The following is a 24,527-nucleotide window of genomic DNA, read 5'->3' on the forward strand; positions in this document are numbered from 1 at the left end:
GGTGCTAGCTTAACGGATATACTACTTATATACTTTTTTTAAATACATACATATTATACATAGTCACACCCAGACCCGTCACAGAAATTAAAATTCATCATTTCAATTTCTGCCCGGCCGGGAATCGAACCCGGGACCTCTCGGCATAGTAGTCCGTTCTGAACCACTACACCAAACGGCCGACGAATGATTCTTCATACAAATTAGAATCGGGCCCAACTATCGGCCGACTAAAAATCGGTGGTCTGCGCCTAAGCTAAATATTTGCTTAAAACAATATAAGTAGTTGGTCTTATACTTTAAAAAATAATTCGTGATAAGTTTTTCCCATGAATGCCATAAGTTTGTGTGAAACTGATTCTGAATAGCGGCATATGCTGCGTTACAGTTAAGTCGAATTTATCAAAAAAAAAGTTTCATCGTTCGACTCCACCGCACTTCCTACAATTATAAAAGGGCTATCCGATAGTATCACTGGCGTGCCTTCTAATTGGTGCCCATAAATTAACTCCATAGAAACATCCAAACCTCGGCTTTATCATTTATTTGTACGATACTGAGGATAGTTTGTAAACAAGTGGGAAAAGACGGTAGTAATTAAGTAGATATTTTGAGTTATTTTGTAAAAAAAAGTAAAAAATATGACTTGATTTTGTTTAATTCATTGTTTTCTAGTTTGATTCTCATCTGTTTTAGTATAGACTCTATACTAAGGCTGGGTTTCACCATCTTACTTTAACGTCAAAAATCTGTCAAACTCCATACAAAATACACCGGTCATCGTAAAGTTACCGTTAAAGTTAGGTGGTGCAACTCAGCTTAAAAATATAAGTATTTTATCTTCAAAAAGGCATCTGAAGTGGCTTCAATTTCCATGTTTCTAAGTAGATTTTTCAATTTAATGAATAACACTTAAAATAATGTTTTCTCAATTTAACCACGAAATTTTGCAAATTTTCTCCTTCTTCTTTTGTTTGATGGCAATTAAACCTAGAAATGTTTGAACTGAAATATAAGTTTTCCTTAAATTCTCTACAGAAAACGGCAATTGTAGAGATGAAACATTCAAATAAGCAGGTTCGTTTCAGCCAAATGACGTCCACAGCTGGACGAAGGCCTCCCACAAGAATTTCCACAATGACCAGTCTTCCGCTGCCCGCATCCAGGCACTTCCCGCGACCTTCACCAGATCGTCGGTCCACAGTCAAATAAGCAGGTATCTAATAATGATTGACAAAAAACAACCGTATTCTAACTTTAACAGTAACTAGGTGTTTATAGCTATTCGAATAAAAAACTCTTAAAGGCTCGAACACGATCCTTAGCTTTTATCGATCCTTATCGAGTCGAGATCGGGACTATCGATACTCACCGGATTGTGCATTATAAAATACCTTTTGTGGAACCGTCGAAAGCAAAAAAAAACAAAACAGATTGACTTTTTCACGGTCCGAATGACTTTGGGGTAGGTCCTGGAACTTGGCTTTTTTATAACAAGATTAATTAAATTTTTATAATAGGTCTGTTTTAGTTCTTTTTATTGTAATAGATCAATTCTAAATTCAAGCTTAATAAGTTTTGGCACGAAGAAAAAAATCTTTAGTTATTTGTCCGAGGTATAACTTCCTGTCAATAACGAATCTATTGACATAATTTTAAAATGTGTCAAAACCATTCATTCAGCTTAATTAAATTAAAATTCATTGGGTAAGTAAATACCCTTTTTTAGTCAGCCGATTCAATTATTTTCTAAATATGTACATAATTGAAAATAATAAGTATATTTCCCAGTAATATTATTTCAATGATGGTGTTATTACACTGAGGTGAAACAAAAATTATAATAATATTATTTATTTGTCATGTCATGAATTAAATTTATTATCATTTAGCAAAATCATTTTATTTTTAAATTAAAGGAAGAAAGGAATTTAATTCAAAATCTAATTAAAATAACTTTTTGCACAGTTTTCTTTAGTTTTGTTTTCCTATGAGACGAGAAAATTAACTTAACTCTATCTTATATCTCGTACAATGTAGGCAACATACAAGCTGAATGCCGCTCCCACTGTTGCCAATAAAATAATCTCACCTACTAATAAACTGTCATGACACCCCGCCATTGTGGTGACAACAAAAAGAGACCTTTCCGCCCCGATAAACAAGAAAATAGCTATCTCACCCGAAGAATACCAACATCTTTCCACCCTACGTCGTTCATAATTTATGTATTGTCAGACAACGTATTTAACCTCGTAGGGCGTATTATTCACACATTATAAATCCCGCGGAGCTCGCCGATAACGGAACGAAGCCATAAAAGATGGCGGCGGCTGTCAAAGTGACAGCGGTTGTGGCGGGAAAAATAGGTGTTTTATTGTCAAATTGGGAGCGGTTTGGATTCGTTTTTACTTTTTTACGGGACAAAAACAGTGTCAGTGTGCTGTTATCACAAGTCCTAAACCCAACTTTCCGATTTCTTTAAATTAAATAAAAGGTTATGGATCATTAATGTGTTCCAAATCTCTACCTTTACGAATTACATTTATAAATGTTACTACTGAACTAGTTTCAGCTCATTATTGAATATTATGGTAAAAAAACTTAGGACTAAATACCTGAAAAGTATTTAAACGTTAGGTAAAGACCTGACCCAGTTTATCCGAGAATCTGCAACGAACTTTCGCGCCGACAGACCACCTGTTTAGTCTATGGCTTCCACGCCATTAGTTCGAAAATTCGAATTTCGAACGGCGCGCGCTAACTACCAATTGTATCGGGTAAATTTAGTGTCTCTCTCTTTGGTAGATGGAGTGAGGGAGATAAGTTGGGGCTGATTTGGGGGATGTTTTTCAAAATGATGCGTTTTCACAAACGATAGCAAGGGAAACTGGTAGCAAAATATTCTTTAGCCACCTGCATGATGCAGTTGAACTTCATTCTAGCCTTGAACTATATTAGTTTAACTTCCTGAAAAATCAATCGAAGTTAAAGTGGTTAAAATCAATTGAGTTCTTAACAACGAACGCCATTATTACGAATGCCGCTATTTTGTCATATTGTCGTAAAATCCTTTTTTCTTAAATGCTATATTGTTTCTAAACTTTATGCACATTTTTGTCCCAATTTTCACGTGCAAACAGCAATATCGCCGCATAATGGCCGATCTGGCATCGGACCGTTATTCTGCGTGGGTGATCTTCCTAGGCCAGTGGCTCTCAAACTCAGGCGCGCATCCACTAGTGACATGTGACGTCACACTTTCATGGTCTACCGATTTTCCCAGTTCCTCGAGTTTCTGAGATGTAACCTTGGTCTTCTTGAGAGATCCGCCTTCTCAAACGGTGATGATTTGTGTGCTTAGTTCCTTCAGTTCTTTGGCCATTTGTGACTCTTTATTTTTGGGCAAAAGGGCTAAAACCAAGTGTCAAAATAAAAAGTCAAGTATTAGATTTTTAATGACAGATTAATATCTACCTAGATATGGTCGCGCGAAGTACTATAGGGCCTAGTGTGAGTTTACATCAAACGCGCCCACTAGTGAGGACGTTTCATGTAAAACGATTGAACAATAACGAACTAGGTTGCATGTTTCAAAAAGGAAGAATACCTAAACTAAGAAAACTGCCTTTTACTAAGTATTATTTAAGTGGTTTCTATTAAAAGTTTCATTTTATTTATTTGGGAATAACAACAGCCGAGACATAAAATAGACTTAAATCAAAGTAAGGAAATAAGTGATTATTTATCTTTCAGCAGACTTGGAAACCCGTGCAGTCCCAGATAGGGCCCCGGGCGGCGATCCTATCGCGATTGCAGATTCGTCTGCACAAAATAAGACGGACTTTCTAAACCAGTCGTGCATGAGTTATTGTTGAGACAAACTCTCCCTTTTGTATTGAAAATAAAAGCGGTACAGGACCTGTAAACTAATTTAAAACTTTTTTGTAATAAATACAAATGAAAAAAAAGTTAATCATGAAAAAATGCCTTGACTCGTAGTATTAGCTTCCCCATGAAAGGAGAAAAAAAAACTGTACTGCTAGATCGAAAAATTAAAAAAAGTTACTTAACATACCTAGCCTAGATAGTTTTTTGACATCTCAAAGTTTTATTTGGCCACGAAGATTCTCTTTGTAATTTTTTTTTTCTGTTAATACACAAAACTCATTTTATTTTTGCGAGTAGGCTTATAAAAAGTACTTTTACTCGTCCCAGTATAACTCTACCATTGCAGGACAATAAATGGGCCAGTGTTGAGAATAAGAAGTTACCTATACAGGGTGTTACGTAAATGGGTATATGAATGAGCCGACACTAGCCCATGTTAACATGGTCATATAACGGCCATTCTCACGATTAGGCGTTCTCAGCCTAATTACCATATTATTTTTGAAATTTGACTTAATTGACTTAAACGCATTGAAATATAAAACACATGAAAAGTACAAATTTAACTATCGTAAAGGCGTCAAATTATTCAAAGCGGTTTTCGAGTAAATGAGACCCAAAAATTTTATGGTCACGGTAATTAGATAAGGCTAATACTTGATCTAACGGTAATTAGAAAAGATATGTAAAATAGCAAAAAAATTACATCTTGCATTGATTTTGTACATAAGCGTCATATAAAAGGCTGTAGGTACTCTTAATAACCCTTTGCAAAAAGAAAAACACTAATTTCTATTATTTATTGTATCATGATATTTTCAGTGTACCTACTGCAAGAATCGAGGCTATAACAGGAACACTTAGTTTCAGCAAAAAGGGGCTATGTGTCACATTTAAAATGAGAGCATTTAGCTGAATCAGAATCTGAGTCATCATTTATTTGCTTTAAATGTGGTACAAACGATGGATACAGATAATGGATCAGGAGGTCTCACAAATTTGACTTTTCGGATATGCATATTTTATATCGAAAAATGTATTAATGATATTAATGTTTTTTCCTCTTTTTAATCTATCTGTGATCAGCCATCTCTTAAACAGATTAAATTGAATTTGTAATAATGACAGTTCCAGCTCTGCATATCCCATGATTTGTCACCTCGATTCTTTTACAATAAGTTTTCAGATTGATGCTATTCGCTTTCTCCTGAGCCTGAATGCAGAATTCTCAGAATTTAGAAGGGATGCAGCAAATAGATTTCATGACGGTCTAGTCTTTGTTTGTAAGCTTTACAGGAATTTTTTACACCCTCTTTGACGTTTGGTATCACTTCAGTGGACTTTGTAAACCGGTCGATGCCATATGTCTATATGGGTCTTAGGATGCATTTGTATTTAGTTTGTTCTCCAAGCTTCTTCTGCCCAGTATCCATTGCATATCACGAAGTTTTTTTTATATACATGCATAACAAAGCNAAATCTATACGACATAAAAATTACAGCCAACTTTTAACATTAAGTCGGTGTGCGGACACGTAACGGTAATTAGAGAACAGAGGTTCATGAAATTAATTTAGACACAAATACTTCAAATAAAGGCCTATGATTTAATACACAACTGGATAGGGTTGTGAAGTAACATATAAAAATACTTGCATGTTTCTAATTTGTCATTTGTAACGATTTAACAGCCCGGACACGCAAAAACTAGCTCATCTGAGAATGGCCGATAAATGCTATGGTGAAGTAAGAAAATTTATATCTCCATTTTAATTATTTTAATTTTTATACAAATCGGATTTTATAAAATTTATTTTGTATGAAAATTTAAAAAATTAAAATGACGATATCAAATTTCTGACTTCACCATACCATTTATATGACCATGTTAACATGGGCTAGTGTCGGCTCATATACCCATTTACCTAACACCCTGTATAGTACATACGACAACACGTCTAGCTAAATCTGCAATGTGACATAATATGCAGTTGAAATAAATGCTATTTATTTTGCAATAAAAAATTAGTCTCTGTGTTTGCTGTCGACTTAGTACAAGACGTGTTAGAGCACCGATATAAAAAGACCTAAAGCTATTAAAAAACAAAGTCTGTCTGCAAAGTTCCAATTTTAAAAACTAACCAGTTCGAAAGTCAAACGTCGAACATGCGGGTCCAATAAATCAGCCATGATTTTCCGCTGATCCCGCCTTTTTCTGACGTAAAAAAAAACAAAATCCACCGCCTTGGGCAGTGGTATTTTTCGCTAATTCTTTTTCGGGTGGTTGTAATCCGCCTTTTGTTCTACCCGCATTATTTGGCGGCACTTGTAGTAACTAAGCCACTTAAGGCTTACGCGGGCGGTAGTGAGGTGTAATGGTCGATTAGGGGCGCGATTGGAAGAAAATCGTGGAAATTAAAATATAGAAAAACCTTTTTAATGCCAATTTTTTATAGTTACACTAGCTTTCCGCTCGCGGCTTCGCACGGGATTCGAATTTTTCTCGCCGTAAAAACCATCCTTGGGCTTCAACAAACATTTAAAAAAAGAATTAGTAAAATTGTCCCACCAGACGTTGTTATGGGCTTGACGTTTCTGCTTTGTTGCTGCTACAAAAATACGCATTTCTTTTTTTTAAACAATCTTTATGGGTTTGCATTTGATGTCACAATGCTTGCCAAACTTGCCCTGGGAATGCCTCTTCGATCTGACTGTCTATTTAAAGCATTATGAATTCGTGAAAGTTTTAGGAACGGATCGGAGAATTGAATCAAAAGAATATTTTAGAAGTTTGAAGTACGTATACTTTATGGTACAGTACACTGGGTTAACTTATAGATAAAATTGTTTATTTATCGAAAAATATAAACAACACGTTTATCGATATCGATAAACCCGCGCTGCCCTACTGGGCAGCTTGACCAGAACTTTACCAAATGAAGCGAGAGCGAGCCGCGATTTGTGCAGAGCAGCTGCGCGGCTAGAGAAATAAGATGTTAGAAATCAAAGGTTTAAATCACTTTAGGTGTTTATTTTTTATTTATTTAATGTGGTGTCTTTTGCGTTTTGTCGACTACACCCTAAAATAAAATAACAAAACCAGTAAGGCTGAGTTGCATCACCTTAAATTTAATCGTGATTATAACTTTAACCGGTAGTTTTGTATAGAGTTAAAGTAAGATGATGCAACCAAGGGCTAGACTACTACAAAAATGAAATAATGACTTAAAATCAATGAAACTTTGAAAGAAAAACAAGAAAGAAAAACATTTATTTAACTTTGGTTTAACTCAAAATATTTACTTACACGTGGCACTGCAACGCATGCCGGTTATATTGTTGTAAACGTGTTTGAAATTTCTCGAAATTGCCATTCCATTGAAAGATATTTTAGTTATCTCCTCAATACGCGAACTTTTTAATTTAAGTCAGTACAATTAGCACCTCACAGCCTTATTTTCTTTATGCCTGAAACTTTATTTTTACTGGAAAAAGCCCTTTAGGTACACAATGTTGAATTCCTAAAATGTTGAATTTGCAGTAAGTTGAATTCCATAAAAGTTGAGTTTGCAAAAACTTGAATTTGCAAACTCTGAAAGTTTCCTTGGTAATCCCGAAAAAAAACATCGAAATAATTCCTGTAAGTTATGTTGCTCTGAAACTGCTTCTCTAACAAGTTGCACTAGGTCGGTCAACTGCTACCACAGGCAACATTCAACATTTTAGGATTCAATGGAAAAAAAAACATTTCTCTCGCGTCTCGCCGCACTCTCTACAATCGTGGCTACTCTGTGCCTAGTTGAGTGCATACAAAGAGCAAAACCAGTAGGTAAGGGTTCGTTAAGTGCGATATAAGTTAAAGCTTTGTCAGCTGCCAGTAATCCGCGATCAAACGGGCTTTCCCGCGCAAAACTACGCCATTTTGTACGTAATTAATACAATGTGCTGGAACGATGGCCATTTTGTTTAAGGTTTTAGGAAAATTTTATGTGAACGTCAGAAGAATGGCGGGTTTATTGTCACAGAAATGAATATTCCGCCAAGAAGCCCTCGAGGCAAAGTCAACCACTATTCGTTACAATTAAATAAATCTACCTATAATGTAACCTTTAATACGGATACGGCATTAATTTGACACCATCAATCAATTGACGTACTTTTTAAAACTGTCAAAACGAGTCCCATAGATTCAGTCACTATTTATTATAATATACTATATATTGTACCTAATGTGTACCTAAGTAGGTACAATATTCAATATTTAATATTGTACCTAAGTAGGTACAATATTCTGACAAAATAGTACTTACTAGGTACCTAAATAATTAAAAATAGGCAAAGGTTTATGTAAATTTTTTGTCTTAAAATTCTACCATAGTTTTGTAAACATTTATTATTAAAGCAATTTGCACGTGAATAAATTTCAATAGGTACTACAATTATAAATCTTTAGTACAATAATTTTATTGAGAATGCGCGGGAAACGCTGTTAAGTTATTTTAAATTTTGAATTACGTAGGATTCAAAAACCAACTTAAAAATGGTTTATGACCGCGGGAAACTACGCTATTTAATATTACGTCGATGGGTAAGCTATACGAAGTTAGTCTATTAATAGTAGATTTTATGATTATGAAAAATATGCTTTTTATAATTATAAATATATTCCTTACTTCTAGTAATAAAGCTAAAGAATTTATGCAGGTACTTGCTCAGAGTCGAGCGTGGGAAAATATGAAATAAGTTTTATGTAAAATTGATCGAATTTACAGTCTTATTTTTAGTCATAAACATAATAAAATAAAAATTAAGAGAAAATCGGCAATTTCATACTTTAACCCCTATGGCTCTATTACAAATAATTTTACGCATTGTAACTTTTTATTTAAATTTAATTTAATTTTTTTGTAAATATTTTACGCATGATTAGTTACGCTTTGACAAAGCATTTAATATACGCATTATTTGTCTCTGTTTTGTTTAAAAATACATAATAATTATTATTACGAATTAAGCTATGGCATAATCAAAATAATAATTTACGAATTCTCTGCTTCAAAAGACAAAATAATATTATGTATTATGCTATGATTTGAAATACTTGTTGCACTGTGCAAAATAATACAAAACACTATTGAGCGCGTTTAATTTTCCTTTTTTTGTCATCTCGTAGCAGAGAACGTGACGATAATTCTGAGGGGTGACAGTCTATTGACTGCACCAGAACTAATGTGTATTAATGATATGACATTAGGCCCGGCTGTGGGGGGCAGAGTAGGAACTGTAGGGGTACGATTGCCGAAAAAATATTTTTGCTTTTGTTTTTTTGATTGGAACGCAGATTTAAATTTAGAATTTAGATTTTTTGTCATCGGCTAAAAGAGGGGCAAAATAGGTACTATCCGTTCGCTTTATGACGTCACTCGAAGGGAAGCGTCTATAACTTTCTCAAACTATATTTAGAATATTTTGTATTTATTATTATTGATAAAAATTGTGTATTTGCGTAAAATAAGATACATTAATTGCGTTTAATCACTAACTAGTACTGGAAAACGCAGCGTGGGACGTCCACCTACAAGGTGGACCGACGACATCGTAAAGGTAGCAGGGAAGCGCTGGACGCAGGCCGCTACCAATCGATCAACATGGAAAGCATTGGGGGAGGCCTATGTTCAGCAGTGGACGTCCTATGGCTGAAATGATGATGATGATGATGAATCACTAACTAATTACGTTTAATCGCGGTTGGGGGAGGGGACGCGCATTCCACGGACCGGCAAACTTACGTACTTTACTTAGTACGCGAAACAATTAAAAATTACTATGGCTGAGTGGCACTGTCTCACTTTAACAGTAACTATAACCTTAACCGGTGTTTTTTGTATGTAGTTAACAGACTTTTGACGTATAAGACAACATTTTAAAAATCAAATGAAATTACTAATTTTTATTTCACTATTTTATCAGCCATTGCATTACAACCAAAACAAAGATGTCGTCAAAAATGGCGCGCTGCCATAACCTGTCGAACGCAGGCCACTTGCCGCGGTGCATCCTGTAATATATTCCCCTAATGCGCGGACAGAGCCAGGCATAGACAATGAGGGTATTTGAGGAGGTTGTCTGTGGCAGGTATTCGTTATTAGTTTAAAAATAATAATGAAAAAACGTTATTAACACACACAAAGATACATAAAACTTTTTTTCAGTTTCAGCTTAGTTTTATTCGGGACTTAGAATTTTACATAAATAAAACATTTGAAGCACCAAAGTCTAAATTCTGTCCTTAGATTTTCCTAGCTACAAGAGCGCCTAAATTGTGTCCTCTCATTTTGATATTTCCTACGAATCTACTATTTTTTTTTTGTTTAGAACAACAAGCATGTCTAGTAAAAACCAAATGGTTAATACTTTGTCTTCTTTCTTTCTATAAAATACTTACCCCCTTACTAATAAAACTTACACGCTCGTTGAACAGTGTTTTAAAGTGACGTTTAGTATGGAAATGTCATTTTAAAACAGTGTTCAACAACTTGTAACTTGTAACTTTTTATTAGTAAGGGGGTTAGTCTTTGAACATTTCAAGCGCTTTAGTGCCTTTTTCCTGAAATGCAGATTTCGGCACGCGGGCGCATTTAAATGCGAAATCTTTGTCCTGCGTGCAACCAGCGTGATTTTACACGCACGCGGATTGGATTCGCACGCGTGCCTAAATCCGCAACACAGGAAAATCGTCTCAAGATTTAAACGTAAAATAGCCGCCATAACTAGAGATGGGTTTCCACCCGGGTAAAAACCCACATGAGGGTAAAAACCCAATAAAAACCCGTTTCATTCCACCCGTGGGTGTTTACACCGGGTGAAAACAAATAATTTTATAATTATTTCAATTGGTATCTTTTCTTTATTTTTATTGAATTTTCTCATTTAAGTTTATTGATTAATAAGTAATAAGTCAAATTTAACACTAATATGCATTTATATCGTGGCCAAATCGTAAAATTGATGACGTTATGATGATGTGACCAATTATTTTATAAAATGGTGTTATTTCAAGAATCGTTGAACCGATTTAGAATAAATTTAGTAGGAACACAATAATTTGTGATCATGGCAAGGACATGGAGGGGGGAATGCCAAAGATGCCAAACTCTCTCTTTGATGACATTACCGTATAAAGTTACAAATAACAACACGAACTACAAAGTACTTCTGCTTAAAAACTTGAAATCGAACCGCCCTTCCGCCACTGTAACGCATTGTAACGTTTTTCATGACCTCCTCTCCCCCCAGATTGCATTACGTAACACTAGAACGCCCCCTTAGCAACAAATACCACTTCTCACTTTAAAAAAACGCTATTTTTGTTTTCACCCTCCAGAATGGGTGATAATGGGTAAAAACCGGGTTTTTACCCAAATCACCCCGTTTTAACCCAATCGGGTGAAATGGGTTTTTACCCACTACCCATCTCTAGCCATAACTGCAACGCAATAAAAAGGCTGGAAGCGATGACACACGGCGCCGCCATAAACCGGCCAGCCTGAATCTAAACCAGAAATATGATCGATTTTGAAGAGTTCGCACTTAATATTAGTGTGCCATCAAACGATAATGTCCAGAGAAGTTACGATGCGTCTGATTTTATTGGATTTATTTTGCCTATGATTTGGCGCGCAAAATGGCGGATTTCACGTAGCGCTTAATTTATTTTAAAAAGAAAGAAAGAAAAATAGTTTATTTGATTCAAACATGATACGTTTTACATAATTTAAATAATATAGATAATTTATTGAACCAAAATAGCTCCTACTCAGCTTATATCATGTTCCATTCAGAACATGAATGCTGATATTCTGTAGAAACAATCTTGAAAAGAGCGTCAACCAGGGACATATTTTATAATAATAATTAGGTACTTTTAATGATTCCAAAACTCAAACTCTTAAAAGTTATAAAAAACTTTGCTTTGTCGCAGAAAAATCTTGTAATTGTTAAATTCTTAAATTAACTAGTAGAACTCTATGAAACTGTTTAAAAGTGAGGATTACCTGAATACAGAGGCGGGCAAACCCGAAATTATAGTTTATTTTTGGTTAAATTAATCTCTAATTAAAGAAAACCGGCTTCTTCTTCTTTTCGTGTCGACAACAAACCTACACAGTGTCAGCCCAAAACTCCGCCACAAGAGCGGCGTTGTCAGTAGCATACATCAAATCCTCCTGAGTGCAGTTGCTTGGGCACTCAGGGCATGACAGGTGCTTCATCGACTGGGGAACAAAACCGCACCTGCACTCCGGCTTATGTACTTACATACGATACTGACACCCATATTCACAAACATTACTATGAGGTCTCACAGTGCGCGTGGACGCACAAGATCACAAACGAACCAATCACAGAGCTCTGTTTAACGCTATGCGCTCGATTTGCTGTTTCACTTAGGCAAGCATCCTTTGTGAATACCGCTTTTACTCTTGATGCCACAGTGTTTTTGATTTGCCTCAGACCGTTTAATAATGCAAATTTTATAGGACAATGTGTCGTAAATGTCCTTCTATAATCGAATAACTCACTTCCTATTTCAAGTTTTATGGTGTGACATTATGACAGCTTTAATATGGAGACGCGCACGCAGATTCTGTGTCAGCATCGTAACATTTTAATATTTGGGAAGAAGGTTAATCTGACTCTAGGTAGGGATAACGGGACATTTTATTTTGATTGCATTTGCATTATCATCTGTTTCCACCAACGAGTCGAGAGAAAATGATAAAGAGGGCAAAAAGAGGTGGAAAAGCACTCTATTTTACAGAATGACCTTCCTTTCTCTTTGCACTGAAAGTCGAACCCTAACTTCGAACTCCTATGTTCTTCTGATTAATTTCGTTGCGAGTCCAATGACAGTTTAACTTTCCCCCGGGATCAACTTGACCGTCACTGGTTGGGTTTTATTGGCGGTCAGTCTGTAGATCCTGGCTACACAGGATTTGTAGCGGTGGGAACGAGAGGTGGGAATGGTCCCGTAGTTCAATCCTCTTTGGCGATGAAAAACTAGCTTATGTAATACTAGCGGCCGCCCGCGACTTCTTACGCGTGGATCCCGTTTTACCCCCTTAAGGGTGGAGTTTCGTAAAATCCTTTCTTAGCGGATGCCTCATAACATCTACCTGCATGCCAAATTTCAGCCCGATCCGTCTAGTGGTATGGGCTGTGCGTTGATAGATCACTATGTCAGTCAGTCAGTCAGTCAGTCAGTCACCTTTGAGTTATTTTAGATTTAGATTTAGATTGTTCGTATTACCAAGTTTCACCACCCTCTCCATCATTTCAGGTTCCGCGCGTGTCTCAAGCTGGCAGACACCTCAGTCTCCAACATGGTGGGCAAGCTGTTCTTCAACGTGGTCCAGACCAAGTGTTTCGTGCTGAAACCAGTGAAGATCTGCACCAAGCGATCCTGGTGGGGCCGGTGCCTCAGCCGGGGGTACCATAAGCAAGCCTTCTTGAGGGACAACTTGCCGTATTAGGCTTTTTATTTAGATGGTAATACCAATAAATTGGCAGGTACTCTGAGGGAAGCATTCTTTGCCGGGAGTACCTTAAGCTTTCTTGAGGGACAACTTGTGGGTAGGTTAACGATTCTGAAATGTCAAGTGGCAAAAATCGGAACTAATAACCCAGTATTGATAGTAGCGCCCTCCTGTCAAAAAACGTCGGAGCCAAGGTTCGGAGCGAAGGGTTTGCGAAACAACTGTCAAGTTTTTTTATCTTAGGCGATTATCACACTGCACCGCCACCGCGCTCCGCCGCGGTCCGCGTGGCGTAGTCAGTGTGTTGTGCCGCGCGTGTTTTCTATACAAATTGAGGTACTTGCTTATAATGATTAATTCTGTCGTCCCGCGGCGGAGCGCGGTGCGGTGTGATAATCGCCTTAGCTTTCGCGAACTGTCAAATTTTCTTTCGCGCAAAGAAAACAAGACACTGGCCATGTGCAAACCACATGGCCAGTGTCTTGTTTTCTTTCTTTCAAAACCGCAAAAAAAATATATCTTAACTCCGAAATAAAAAAATCTCTATGTGAGATTCAATCCTCAAACCTTTTTGAAGATTACTTGTGTCAACTTTTAGATCTGAGGAATAAAACTAACTATAATAAAGTGGCACTATTAACTTTTAGCAGATACCTAATCTCAAGTAAAAACCAAAATGGGACACTTATAACCCAATCAGCTAACTGCGCACCTCGCTGGAATGCAACTCTTCCTCGCACTCACCCGCACACCTCCCCGCGTTCGCCCCGTCCCGTACCAGAGCGGCGATGTGACGTCACCTCTGCTAGATGCGCAGTTAACTCGACCGGGTTAAGTATTTATTAAGATCAAATCGACGGCTATACAAAACTTAAGTTACTCGATATGCAGTATGTACTATGACTTTCTCAAATTGCAAATAATAAGTAATTTGTGAAGTTTTAACTCCATCTTGCCAAAATACTAATGTAAGTATTGTGTAATTTAAAAATTAGTAGGTAAGTTGTAGTAGGGTAATTTTTAAAACTATAAACCGTCATCAAGCATCATTGAATTAGAAAACTGGCGGCTGTTTGAGATAGTACCTATCATGAAGAAAGATCATCTATAAATTACGTCACACGAAATAATAATGATTATAAATTCGAAAACCAAACTTCCTAAGTCTGTCCCTTGAAATTCTAGGTTCCAAAACAAAACCTCATTAAGGTAATTATAACCGGACCTAACATTCAAGACGTTGACACAGGAACCTACCTACCTTTTATCTTTGAAAAATAAGGTTGGGTAAACATAACTGGCGAAAACCTAACTTACGACAATCTATCCTTGGAAAACCTAACTTGGAAAAACCTAACTTTGGAAAACCTAACTTGCGAAAACCTAACTTTGGAAAACCTAACTTGCGAAAACCTAACTTGGAAAACCTAACTTGCGAAAACCTAACTTGGAAAACCTAACTTGCGAAAACCTAATTCGCGAAAACTTAACTTGCGAAAACCTATTCGCGAAAACCTAACTTGCGAAAACCTAACTTGTGAAAACCGAACCTACGAAAACCTAATTCGCGAAAACTTGCGAAAACCTAACTTGTGAAAACCTAATTCGCGAAAACTTAACTTGCGAAAACCTATTCGCGAAAACCTAACTTGCGAAAACCTAAATTGTGAAAACCGAACCTACGAAAACCTAATTCGCGAAAACTTGCGAAAACCTAACTTGTGAAAACCTAATTCGCGAAAACTTAACTTGCGAAAACCTATTCGCGAAAACCTAACTTGCGAAAACCTAAATTGTGAAAACCGAACCTACGAAAACCTAATTCGCGAAAACTTGCGAAAACCTAACTTGTGAAAACCTAATTCGCGAAAACTTAACTTGCGAAAACCTAATTCGCGAAAACCTAACTTACGAAAACCTAACTCGCGAAAACCTAACTCGCGAAAACCAAACTCGCGAAAACCAAACTCGCGAAAACCTAACTCGCGAAAACCTAACTTGCGAAAACCTAACTCACGAAAACCTAACTTGAAAAACCTAACTTGTGAAAACCTATCTCGCGAAAACCTAACTTGTGAAAACATAACTCGCGAAAACCTAACTCACGAAAACCTAACTTACGAAAACCTAATTCGCGAAAACCTAATTCGCGAAAACTTAACTTGTGAAAACCTATCTCACGAAAACTTAACTTGCGAAAACCTAACTTGGAAAACCTAACTTGCCAAAAACCTAACTCACGAAAACCTAACTTGGAAAACCTAACTTGTGAAAACCTAACTCGCGAAAACCTAACTCACGAAAACCTCACTTGCGAAAACCTAACTCGCGAAAAACTAACTCGCGAAAACCTCACTTGCGAAAACCTAACTCGCGAAAACCTAACTTGCGAAAACCTAAATTTGGAAAATCCAACTTTCGCCAAACTTGCAAAAATTACTTAGGGTGGGTTGCACCATCTTACTTTGACTGTAACAAACGTCAAAAATCTGTCAAACTCATACAAAAATCACCGGTTATCGTTATAGTTACGGTCAAAGTTTGGTGGTACAACTCAGCCTTAGATTTTGAAATTAAGGCGTCACAAAATTAGGAACCGGAACCCCTTGTCACGTATGATGTAATTTATAGATGTAAAATTTTGTAAAACTAGCCATTTTAAACTAAAGCAATAACTTTGCCTTTTGTATATACTCGTAGAAATGAAATAATAATTGAATAGGTGTAATAGTAATGTCAGTGCTATATTTATTTAGAGAATTGCGTTCTCTGTAGCATTAGCAGATAACCGACATTCGATAAACTAGTATTTAACTCCATCTAGCGGAGAGTAGTGGTACTAAGTAGTGGCAATTGTTAAAAAAAATACACAGGGCTGTGCTTACCACTTGGCGCCTCTGGCGTGACTAATTGGCGCCAACTGGAGAGCGCGAATTCAACGGCCTTCATAAAATTTTAGCACTGCAGAAAATAAAATAAAATAATTAATTAAGTGTTTTTGTGTTTTTCTCTGTGCACTAATGGACGCGCTCAAAGCATTTCGATAACAAAGTTACCTATAATTTATTTTCATATCATTTGTTTATCAAATATTTATTAGTTTAAGTAAATGTTATTAAATTAAGATCATTAAAACTTAATTAGGATAAGTATTAATAGAATAGTTGTGTATTTGCCATGGATTATTCAGATTAATATCGACACTTTGAATTGACAGCGGTTACAAAAAGTTGAACGAAGCAAAGTAACAGTCAAATCTGCTAACGGAAAAATGAATGGATGAAGGCAGTAAGTCGTATTTCGGATTTTTCGCTGTTCTATGCTAAGATAAAGGTGATATGTGCATACAAACGGTTTTAACCCTAAAAATTTGAGGCTATTTATGTAATTCTCTGACTGGTTGATGAAACCAACTGGCCTAACAATGGCGCACTGCGCACGTAAAATTGTCGTGTCTGTAAAAATATCTGAATAGTCCATGTGAAACAATATTGTGTACGTTTATGCAATAAATTGAAGTTCCTCTTTGACAATATTTGTGTATAGTATAACTTTGTGATGTCTACGTGTTTTAGGATAATAAATATTCATGTGAAGCTAATTTACTACAAATGTTTTCAATTTGTTCACCAATTATTAGGTGACATATCAAATCGTCTTGAAAAATATAATGCTAAGGTCATAGCAGACTTATCAACTCGGAAAGGGATCAACACCGTATCGCCTTTCGCGAGCCGTCGTTGCCTTTCGCGCGCCATACAAAGAACCGCCTTGAGTTGATACGGGTTACGCTCCCTTTCCGGTTTGAAAAGTGTGCTACTTTCTTTATAATTATTTGATAATTTGATATTATTAAGATATTCTGTAACAAAAATATTTGTAGGGTTTAGTCTACACTACAAAATGTCAATCGGATAATTCTAATGTATTAATAAACATTTCATGAATTTATTAGGGTCTCTGAATGTAGAAGTGACTCGGTTGGAAGTACTTAGAACCGCCGTATTATAAACCTAACTACCTAGACCTATACCGAAAGTGTATTGTTGTGAAATATTTTTAACAAATAAATCCATAGCTAAATCATCCCAGGTTTCTACCTGTATCTTAGAGCTTATGATTTAACAAGAAAATAAAATATCACTTCATTATTAACCACTTGAAGATCATTGCTCTGAGAGATAAATTAATACAGCATTTCCACAATTGCGCCCAGTTGACGCCGCTATCGAGTAGGTACGGTCTTATCACTTGCCTAAGTGTCTAAGGAAACGGGCAGTGGTCAATCATTTTATTGATATGAAATAAAGTTTTAGTAAAATAATCGTCTTATAAAATAGTCAAGACGTTAAGTGTAAAAATCTGGTTGTGTTATGTGATACCTAAACTCTCGGTAACTTTTATGATTATTGTCAATATTTTAAGCGACGTTCTTATATTTTGCAACGGATATTAATTATTGCAGCACTTACAAAATTCATCATTTCATTCAAAGACCAACAGACACTATGTAAAATCAGTGTGGTGGTTGAAATAAAGAAATCGCGGTTATAGTGCGACAAGGTTATTAGTGGTGGTGTTAGAATGTTGATGATCAATAAATAATACAATAATTCTACACAAAACCACCCCGTTGCAAAGTGTAAAACCTATAAACGTAGAGCATAATAAAATGACTTTGTCATTTTAATGAAGAAATCTTGTTCTATTTCCTGAACTGCTGGATTCAGCGTGATTCTAAAAGGAGTAAGCTGGCCCCATGCCCTTCGTGCCCAAGATTGGGTTTAGCGACATCTATCGGGGAGTAGTGCAAGCAATTAAAGCATGCTTTTTTACTCCCATGCTGCTCTTAGCAGTGTTTTATCATCCACCAAAACTCAATTATTTCCACGCTCTACACGAAATTCTTATTGATGTGAAATGTAAATACTCCAGCATGTTAGCCTCTGTACGGTATAGAGATGTTTTAATATTATAGAGAACTTTTATTTTTGTTTTGAATATTAATAGCGAAATAAATATCTTGTAAATAACATGTTGAGTTTAATTTCAATATCTGGATGTATCTATTTTTATTTTTCACAAACTCCGACCCTTCTAACTAGAGTCGGTAGTAAAAGCTAAAATTTGTAGAAGATTAAAGTTCTCCTACAGTGGAGATTAAATGATCTCATGATAATGATGATACACTATTGATTTTTTAAAAATGCGAATGTTTGATTATTCAGATTCACGTAACAAAACTTCAACGACAACACACTGAGTTGCGATCCTATCGAGTAATCGTTCTATCAAAATGACCCTTGTGAATACGGATTTAGAACTGTTTTTCAATGGGACGACTTCTGAACGTCAGCGAGATCTTGACTGTCAAAATACGTGAATTAAGGCACTGCATGATCACGCTATCAACATTAAAAATGGCTTTACTTTATTACTATAAGTACAAAACATAGGCTGAGTTGCACCATCTTACTTTTAACAAATGACAAAAATCTGTCAAACTCCATAAGTTCAGTTATGATTAAGTTGGTCTTAGTTGCTGCAACTCGGCCATAAAGTACAAAAATACTTTAAGCAGTCCGTACCTCTAGTAGGAAAAACTTTCGAGTTCGTTTCGTTGCGTATTCAAAGTGTCATCGAAAATTTTTGTATGAAAAATTAAACAGCGCCCCCTACATTATAGCCGCCCTAGGGGGCGCTGTTTAATTTTTCATACAAAATTTTTCGATGACACTTTGAATACGCAACGAAACGAACTCGAAAGTTTTTCCTACTAGAGGTACAGTCGAGTTAACTCGCATTTTCTGTTCTATAAAAACACATGTACAACAATATAAATACTTTTATTGATAAATTTTCTGCATAACGTCCTCTGACAACCCTCTATCAACCTCTATCTCTTTTTCTTGCGTGACTATTCTATCTTGTGTCTCAGTTTTGTCGCGCGCGTACTTCAGCTGTTTCCCGTGTTTCGCCAACAGATGGCGCCGTAAGCCGCGTACTCGGCAGTAATTAGCGCCACACTCGGAGCAGCTGAAGAATTGGGAACGTTCAGTAGTTTTTGCGTGAAAGAGTAAACAAACATGTTGACATCCAGACATCCATACAAACTTTCGCATTTTATAATATTAGTAGGAAATTACAGCTATTATGGTTACGGTTAAGTTGGTGCAACTCGGCCATAAAGTACAAAAACACTTTAACAATCAACCGAGTCGAACTCGCATTTTCTGTTTATAAAAACACATGTACAACAATATAAATACTTTTATTGATAAATTTTCTGCATAACATCCTCTGACAACCCTCTATCGACCTCTATCTCTTTCTCTTGCGTGTCTATTCTATCTTGTGCCTCAGTTTTGTCGCGCGCGTACTTCAGCTGTTTCCCGTGTTTCGCCAACAGATGGCGCCGTAAGCCGCGTACTCGGCAGTAACTAGCGCCACACTCGGAGCAGCGGAAGGATTGGGAACGCTCGTGCGTGATCGCTATGTGCTCTTCTAGACTGAGTTTGTATCCGAACTTTTTGTTGCAGATTGAGCACTGTAAAGAAAGAGATTTTAATGTTGATAAGTATGGAAAAGCACACAAAAATGCTATTTTGAATTAAAAATCACACACAATCACAGTTCCAGCTACCCATTTCCGTACGTCTAGCACGACCAACTTTCGAGTTCGAATCGTTTGCGTATTCGAATCGCCATCAAAAGATTTAGTATGAAAACTACAACAACGCCCTTGTGAACGTGTCGTAAAGTGAACTTAGTATGAGAAATGGTTATCGTTTAATTTTTTAATTAAATTGATCTTTTTCCAAAGATTGAATATCGAATTTTGTCGAATAGGCAAACGATTCGAACTCGAAAGTTTTTCTTGCTAGTCTCGAATGGGTAGCCACAACTGTGGCCTATTGTACTGTTGAAAACTTGCAAGAAGAAAAATATCAATCTTGATTTCTTTTCTCATTATGGTTGCGGGTTCGAATCTCGCAGAGGACATAACATGTGTGATGTGATCTTAAAACACAATAGGCTTGTTACCTAAAAAAATTTTTAGTCCGTCAATTTTAATATCGAAAAATATTGTACACGTATATTTTTAATTATCAACCAAACAAAAAATTACAAAGTTATGGTGCATTGAAGTTCCGCGCGACGTCACAAAGTGCTGCATTTTTAAGCACTCATTGACGTCACGGGCACACGTCTTTAGAACTTTGGCACGCTTTATCTCTTTACATTTTCATTAGTTTCAAAAAGTGAAAAATGTGTGTCGAGTATTTTTTTGATAAGCTAACTGATGACGGACTAATTAAAACTCTTGCTTTTTTACCCAGGAAACATCCCTATTCTAATATGCATTGCATAGGGCAGGGATGGCGAACCTTTAAGTTTGAACGTGCCACTATTAAAAAAATATTTGAAGTAGTCATAGACACGTGCCATTAAATTAACACCTAATGCTATCAAGTGGCACCACTGGTGAGTGACACGACCTTACTCTACAGTGGCACTAACTGATGACGGCAAATACGATAGCTCATAATCAAAACACATTATTTACTATTGAATTACTGAATTTGTGATTGGTGGCGTGCCCAAAATATTATGTCGCGTGCCATCATTGGCACGCGTGCCATTGGTTCGCCAACCCTGGCATAGGGCCTTACCTCGTACTGCGGGCCGGCTCCAAGGTGTCGCAGACGGTGCGCCCTGAGGTTGGAACTCGAGACGCATCGCAGCGGGCACATGTCGCACGCGAACGGACGTTCGCCGGTGTGCTTTCTGTGGAACATAATAATAACAGGCTGTATATCATAATATGCCTTTGCCTTTTTCACAAAAACTAAGATAAAACAAAAAAAAGTGAACTTGTGTGGATAGGTATTGGTAGCATTCCAACCTTTACTAGTACTATTGGTAATAATTTAAGGGAAACCTGTATTGGCCATATTGTATTTTAAATTTATGTATGGTAAAATTGTATAAATAACTAGCTGACCCGGCGAACTTTGTTCCGCCTTAATGGCAAAAAATAAGCAGACTTTTTTATTTCGAACGGGATAAAAAGTATTCTATGTCCTTCTCCTGGCTCTAAACTACCTTCCTGACAATTTTCAGCTAAATCGGTTCAGCCGTTCTTGAGTTATAAGTGGAGTAACTAACACGACTTTCTTTTATATATATATAGAATACGCTGTTGGTTTTCTCAATAAAATAAAAAGGAATGCATATTCTACTTATTCTTTATGACAGAATGCTTTTGCCATTTCCTGCAGATGGAAAATGAATGGAAACCAAAAAATGAACTGCTTTAGATCTAATAGATCGATAGGTATTTCGGGTAGGATCTTTTCCAATTTATTAATAAAAGTTCCACCCTAGTTGAACTCTGGCTTAAATTGTCATTTAGTATGGATTATGTCATTTTAATCCAAAGTTCATGCTAGGTGTAACTTTTTACTAATGTGGGGTTTGAGTATTTAGTAATCTTTGGGTATGTATTATGGGCAGGCCTCCCACTAGGTGGACCGACGAACTGGTGAAGGTCGCGGGAGGTGCCTGGATGCGGGCGGCGCAGGACCGGTCTTTGTGGAAAACCTTGGGGAGTCCTTTGACCAGCAGTGGACGTCTCTCGGCTGAAACGAAGGAAGTAATAACAGACAGTTATAGTCTGGTCCGTGAGCACGTAGAATTTTGTCCAATGACCCCATCCTTATCGCTCGCGCGTAATTATGTTGCTATCGCGCTCGCACACTCACTGCGGGTGCCAGTTGCACAGTCGCGACAGCAATATAATTACGCGCGAGCGATAAGAATGGGTAGCTTGGGGTCATTGGACAAAATTCTACATGCTCACGGGCTTTACCTCATATGTACGTTGAAGGAAGACCGCTGTGCGCATTTATAGTTGCACAGCTCGCACGAGTACCGCTTGGAGCCGGTATGTATCCGCTTGTGGAGGTTCAGGTACGCCCGCCTGGAGAACACTCGGCCACACGTCTGTAACCATTTGATACTTGTTTATTTAAAACTGTTTCACAATCACAAAATAGTGTTAATAACATTATCATTTATTTTATTGATTCTTATCTTGCAATGGATACAGTAGCGGCGTAAGGGGGGGGCGGTGGGGGCGGTCCGCCCCGGGTGCCAAGCATCAGGGGGTGACACAAGTCGCGCAGATTAGTACTCACTGGCGCATCTGGATGGCAAATCAGCGGTCTATGTCATGATACTGGGGTGCGATTGTCTTTCAAATGACGTAACCCCAAAATCCTGGGGGTGATCGCCCCAGGTGCCAACCCATGCTACGCCGCCACTGAATGGATAACTGTCATCTTAAAGATTTCAGGCAGTTTTTATTTATTTTTATGCATAACAAGGCAGTTAGCCAGAGTCAGTGGTATCATCTCTACAGCATGTTTCTTGAATTTGACGAAAATTTGGGTAAAACTCCACACAAACTATTAAAATATAATAAAAATCAATTAATAATGGTTGATTACTATTACAGCATAACTGTTTAGACTAATTTTTTTTATATTGTTAATTTATTTGAATGGTTGCTTGATAACTTACTTCACAAACAAACTTCTTAGGCTCATGTTGCGCCATATGCTCTTGTAGACTTATTTTAGTCTTAAAATACGTTAAACATTTGAAACACTGAAATATATCCTCTGGCAACTCAACGTTTGGCTGCGTCCGGTGATCCCTCATGTGAGCTTCGTACATCCCTCGCTTGGGCAGATACCGATCACATTTCGGACACTTGTAACCATCTTTCAAACCTTTACACACAGCTATTTCGTGTCCCAGTCTCGTCTTACGGTGCTTAAACCGTTTATCACAACCGAAACATTTGAACATACCACTCTTTTCCTCTATACCGTGCGCTTGCTCGTTATGCTGAGCGAGAATCTCTACCGTTTCCAAATCTAGCCTACAAATATTACAATACGTGGGAGTTCGTAACTTTTTGTACGAACTCTTTTTTTTCTTTCTCAACGGTTTTGATTTTACATCAATATCGGAGTGGTCGCTATCATTGTCTGTTTCGTTAACGCTTTCAAATATTATCCAGTCTGCTTTAGTCTCCAGATCTGAGTAATCGGTATCATCTTTTTCAATTTTGACATTATAATCGATATTTTCATTTAATAATTTACTGTGTTTAGTGAATATATCGTGCAAACGCCTATTTGTTTCTTTACACACTTGTTTGAACATATAGAACTCCTCTATCTTACTGTAACAACTTAAACAAGCCTTGTACGGGTGCGTGCCTTCCTTTATGTCCAATTCCAGGCATTCTCTTATCTTCTCTAGTAGCACATTCTTCAAGATCTGCTGATTCTCCGAAGGCTTCGCGAAAATCTCGCATACAGCTTCTTTGCCCCAACACAATCTACACACATCATCTTGCAGAAAGTACTCATACGTATACAAATCGCTGTCCAATTCAATGTGGACCGCCATGGTGACAGGATTGTGTAATAAACACAAATTTTACTAACATTAATCAAACAAATAACAAAGAAATAAGGCTAAAGGAAGCACTTTCATTTTACGAAAATCACAAAAAACCTGTTTTTTTTGCTATCTGCTTCCGTCAATGTCAATTTTGATGGTTGTCAAACACGTTCCGTCCCACGCACGTTTCACGAAACGAATGACAAAAAAAAGTTTTTAATAAATTATACTACCCAAATACCGAGTGGTTGGTTTGTATACCGTGGATCAAGGTTCGATTACTCAAACCTAAAAGATGGCTAATTCATAATACAAACGGGTAGGTGCCGTAAGTACATCATTAGGACTGATCGCAAAACTAATAAATGAAATCATTGATTAAAAATTATAAGTGCAATTTGGAATCATTATGATGTGATGCATTTTATGCAAGCTGCTTTACTTTGCCGCAAGCTCAAGGAATAACCTATTCTTAGCTTCCACAAAACTAGGGGACTGTAAACATTTTGATAAGAATTTGATAGCATATCTAGGTACTCATTAATATGCACAAAACCAGAAGTATAGTTCTGAGAAGGTTATTGTCTAGTCAAACTATGAGACGTGCGTCTGTTAGGTACCTAC

At 36.9% G+C, this 24,527-nt stretch overlaps 2 protein-coding genes across 4 annotated transcripts in view; one reads left to right on the forward strand and one right to left on the reverse strand.

Annotated features, from left to right (window-relative positions):
- The window catches only part of LOC114353010 (uncharacterized), a 69,911-nt gene extending 56,433 nt beyond the window's left edge, over nt 1–13,478 (forward strand). For all 3 annotated transcript variants that reach the window (XM_028304801.1, XM_028304804.1, XM_028304803.1), the window contains one exon: nt 13,229–13,478. In XM_028304801.1, the coding sequence (XP_028160602.1) occupies nt 13,229–13,421 (193 nt within the window). In that variant the 3' untranslated portion in view covers nt 13,422–13,478. The remainder of the gene's footprint in view (nt 1–13,228) is intronic.
- A 6,200-nt stretch (nt 13,479–19,678) lies between these two features.
- LOC114353033 (gastrula zinc finger protein XlCGF46.1) lies at nt 19,679–24,035 on the reverse strand. Its single transcript, XM_028304841.1, has 4 exons — nt 23,010–24,035; nt 22,297–22,430; nt 21,098–21,212; nt 19,679–19,971 (listed from the first exon to the last, which is right to left on the reverse strand). The coding sequence occupies exons 1-4, from the start codon at nt 23,907–23,909 to the stop codon at nt 19,696–19,698; spliced, it is 1,425 nt and encodes a 474-aa protein (XP_028160642.1). The 5' UTR covers nt 23,910–24,035; the 3' UTR covers nt 19,679–19,695.
- Nucleotides 24,036–24,527: the final 492 nt, after the last annotated feature.

The sequence above is a fragment of the Ostrinia furnacalis genome, unplaced genomic scaffold, assembly GCF_004193835.3.
Source record: "Ostrinia furnacalis isolate ACB-3 unplaced genomic scaffold, ASM419383v2 OfSCF1534, whole genome shotgun sequence".
Taxonomy (NCBI): Eukaryota; Metazoa; Arthropoda; class Insecta; order Lepidoptera; family Crambidae; genus Ostrinia; species Ostrinia furnacalis.

Bases quoted from the DNA above. Each gene is read 5' to 3' on its own strand.
- LOC114353033 (XM_028304841.1), bottom strand. From the start codon at position 23,909: ATGGCGGTCCACATTGAATTGGACAGCGATTTGTATACGTATGAGTAC. The intron at 22,431-23,009 runs GTAAGTTATCAA...AAATGGTTACAG, and splicing joins CTAAGAAGTTTGTTTGTGAA to ACGTGTGGCCGAGTGTTCTC. The intron at 19,972-21,097 runs GTAAGGCCCTAT...CTTTCTTTACAG, and splicing joins GAGCCGGCCCGCAGTACGAG to TGCTCAATCTGCAACAAAAA.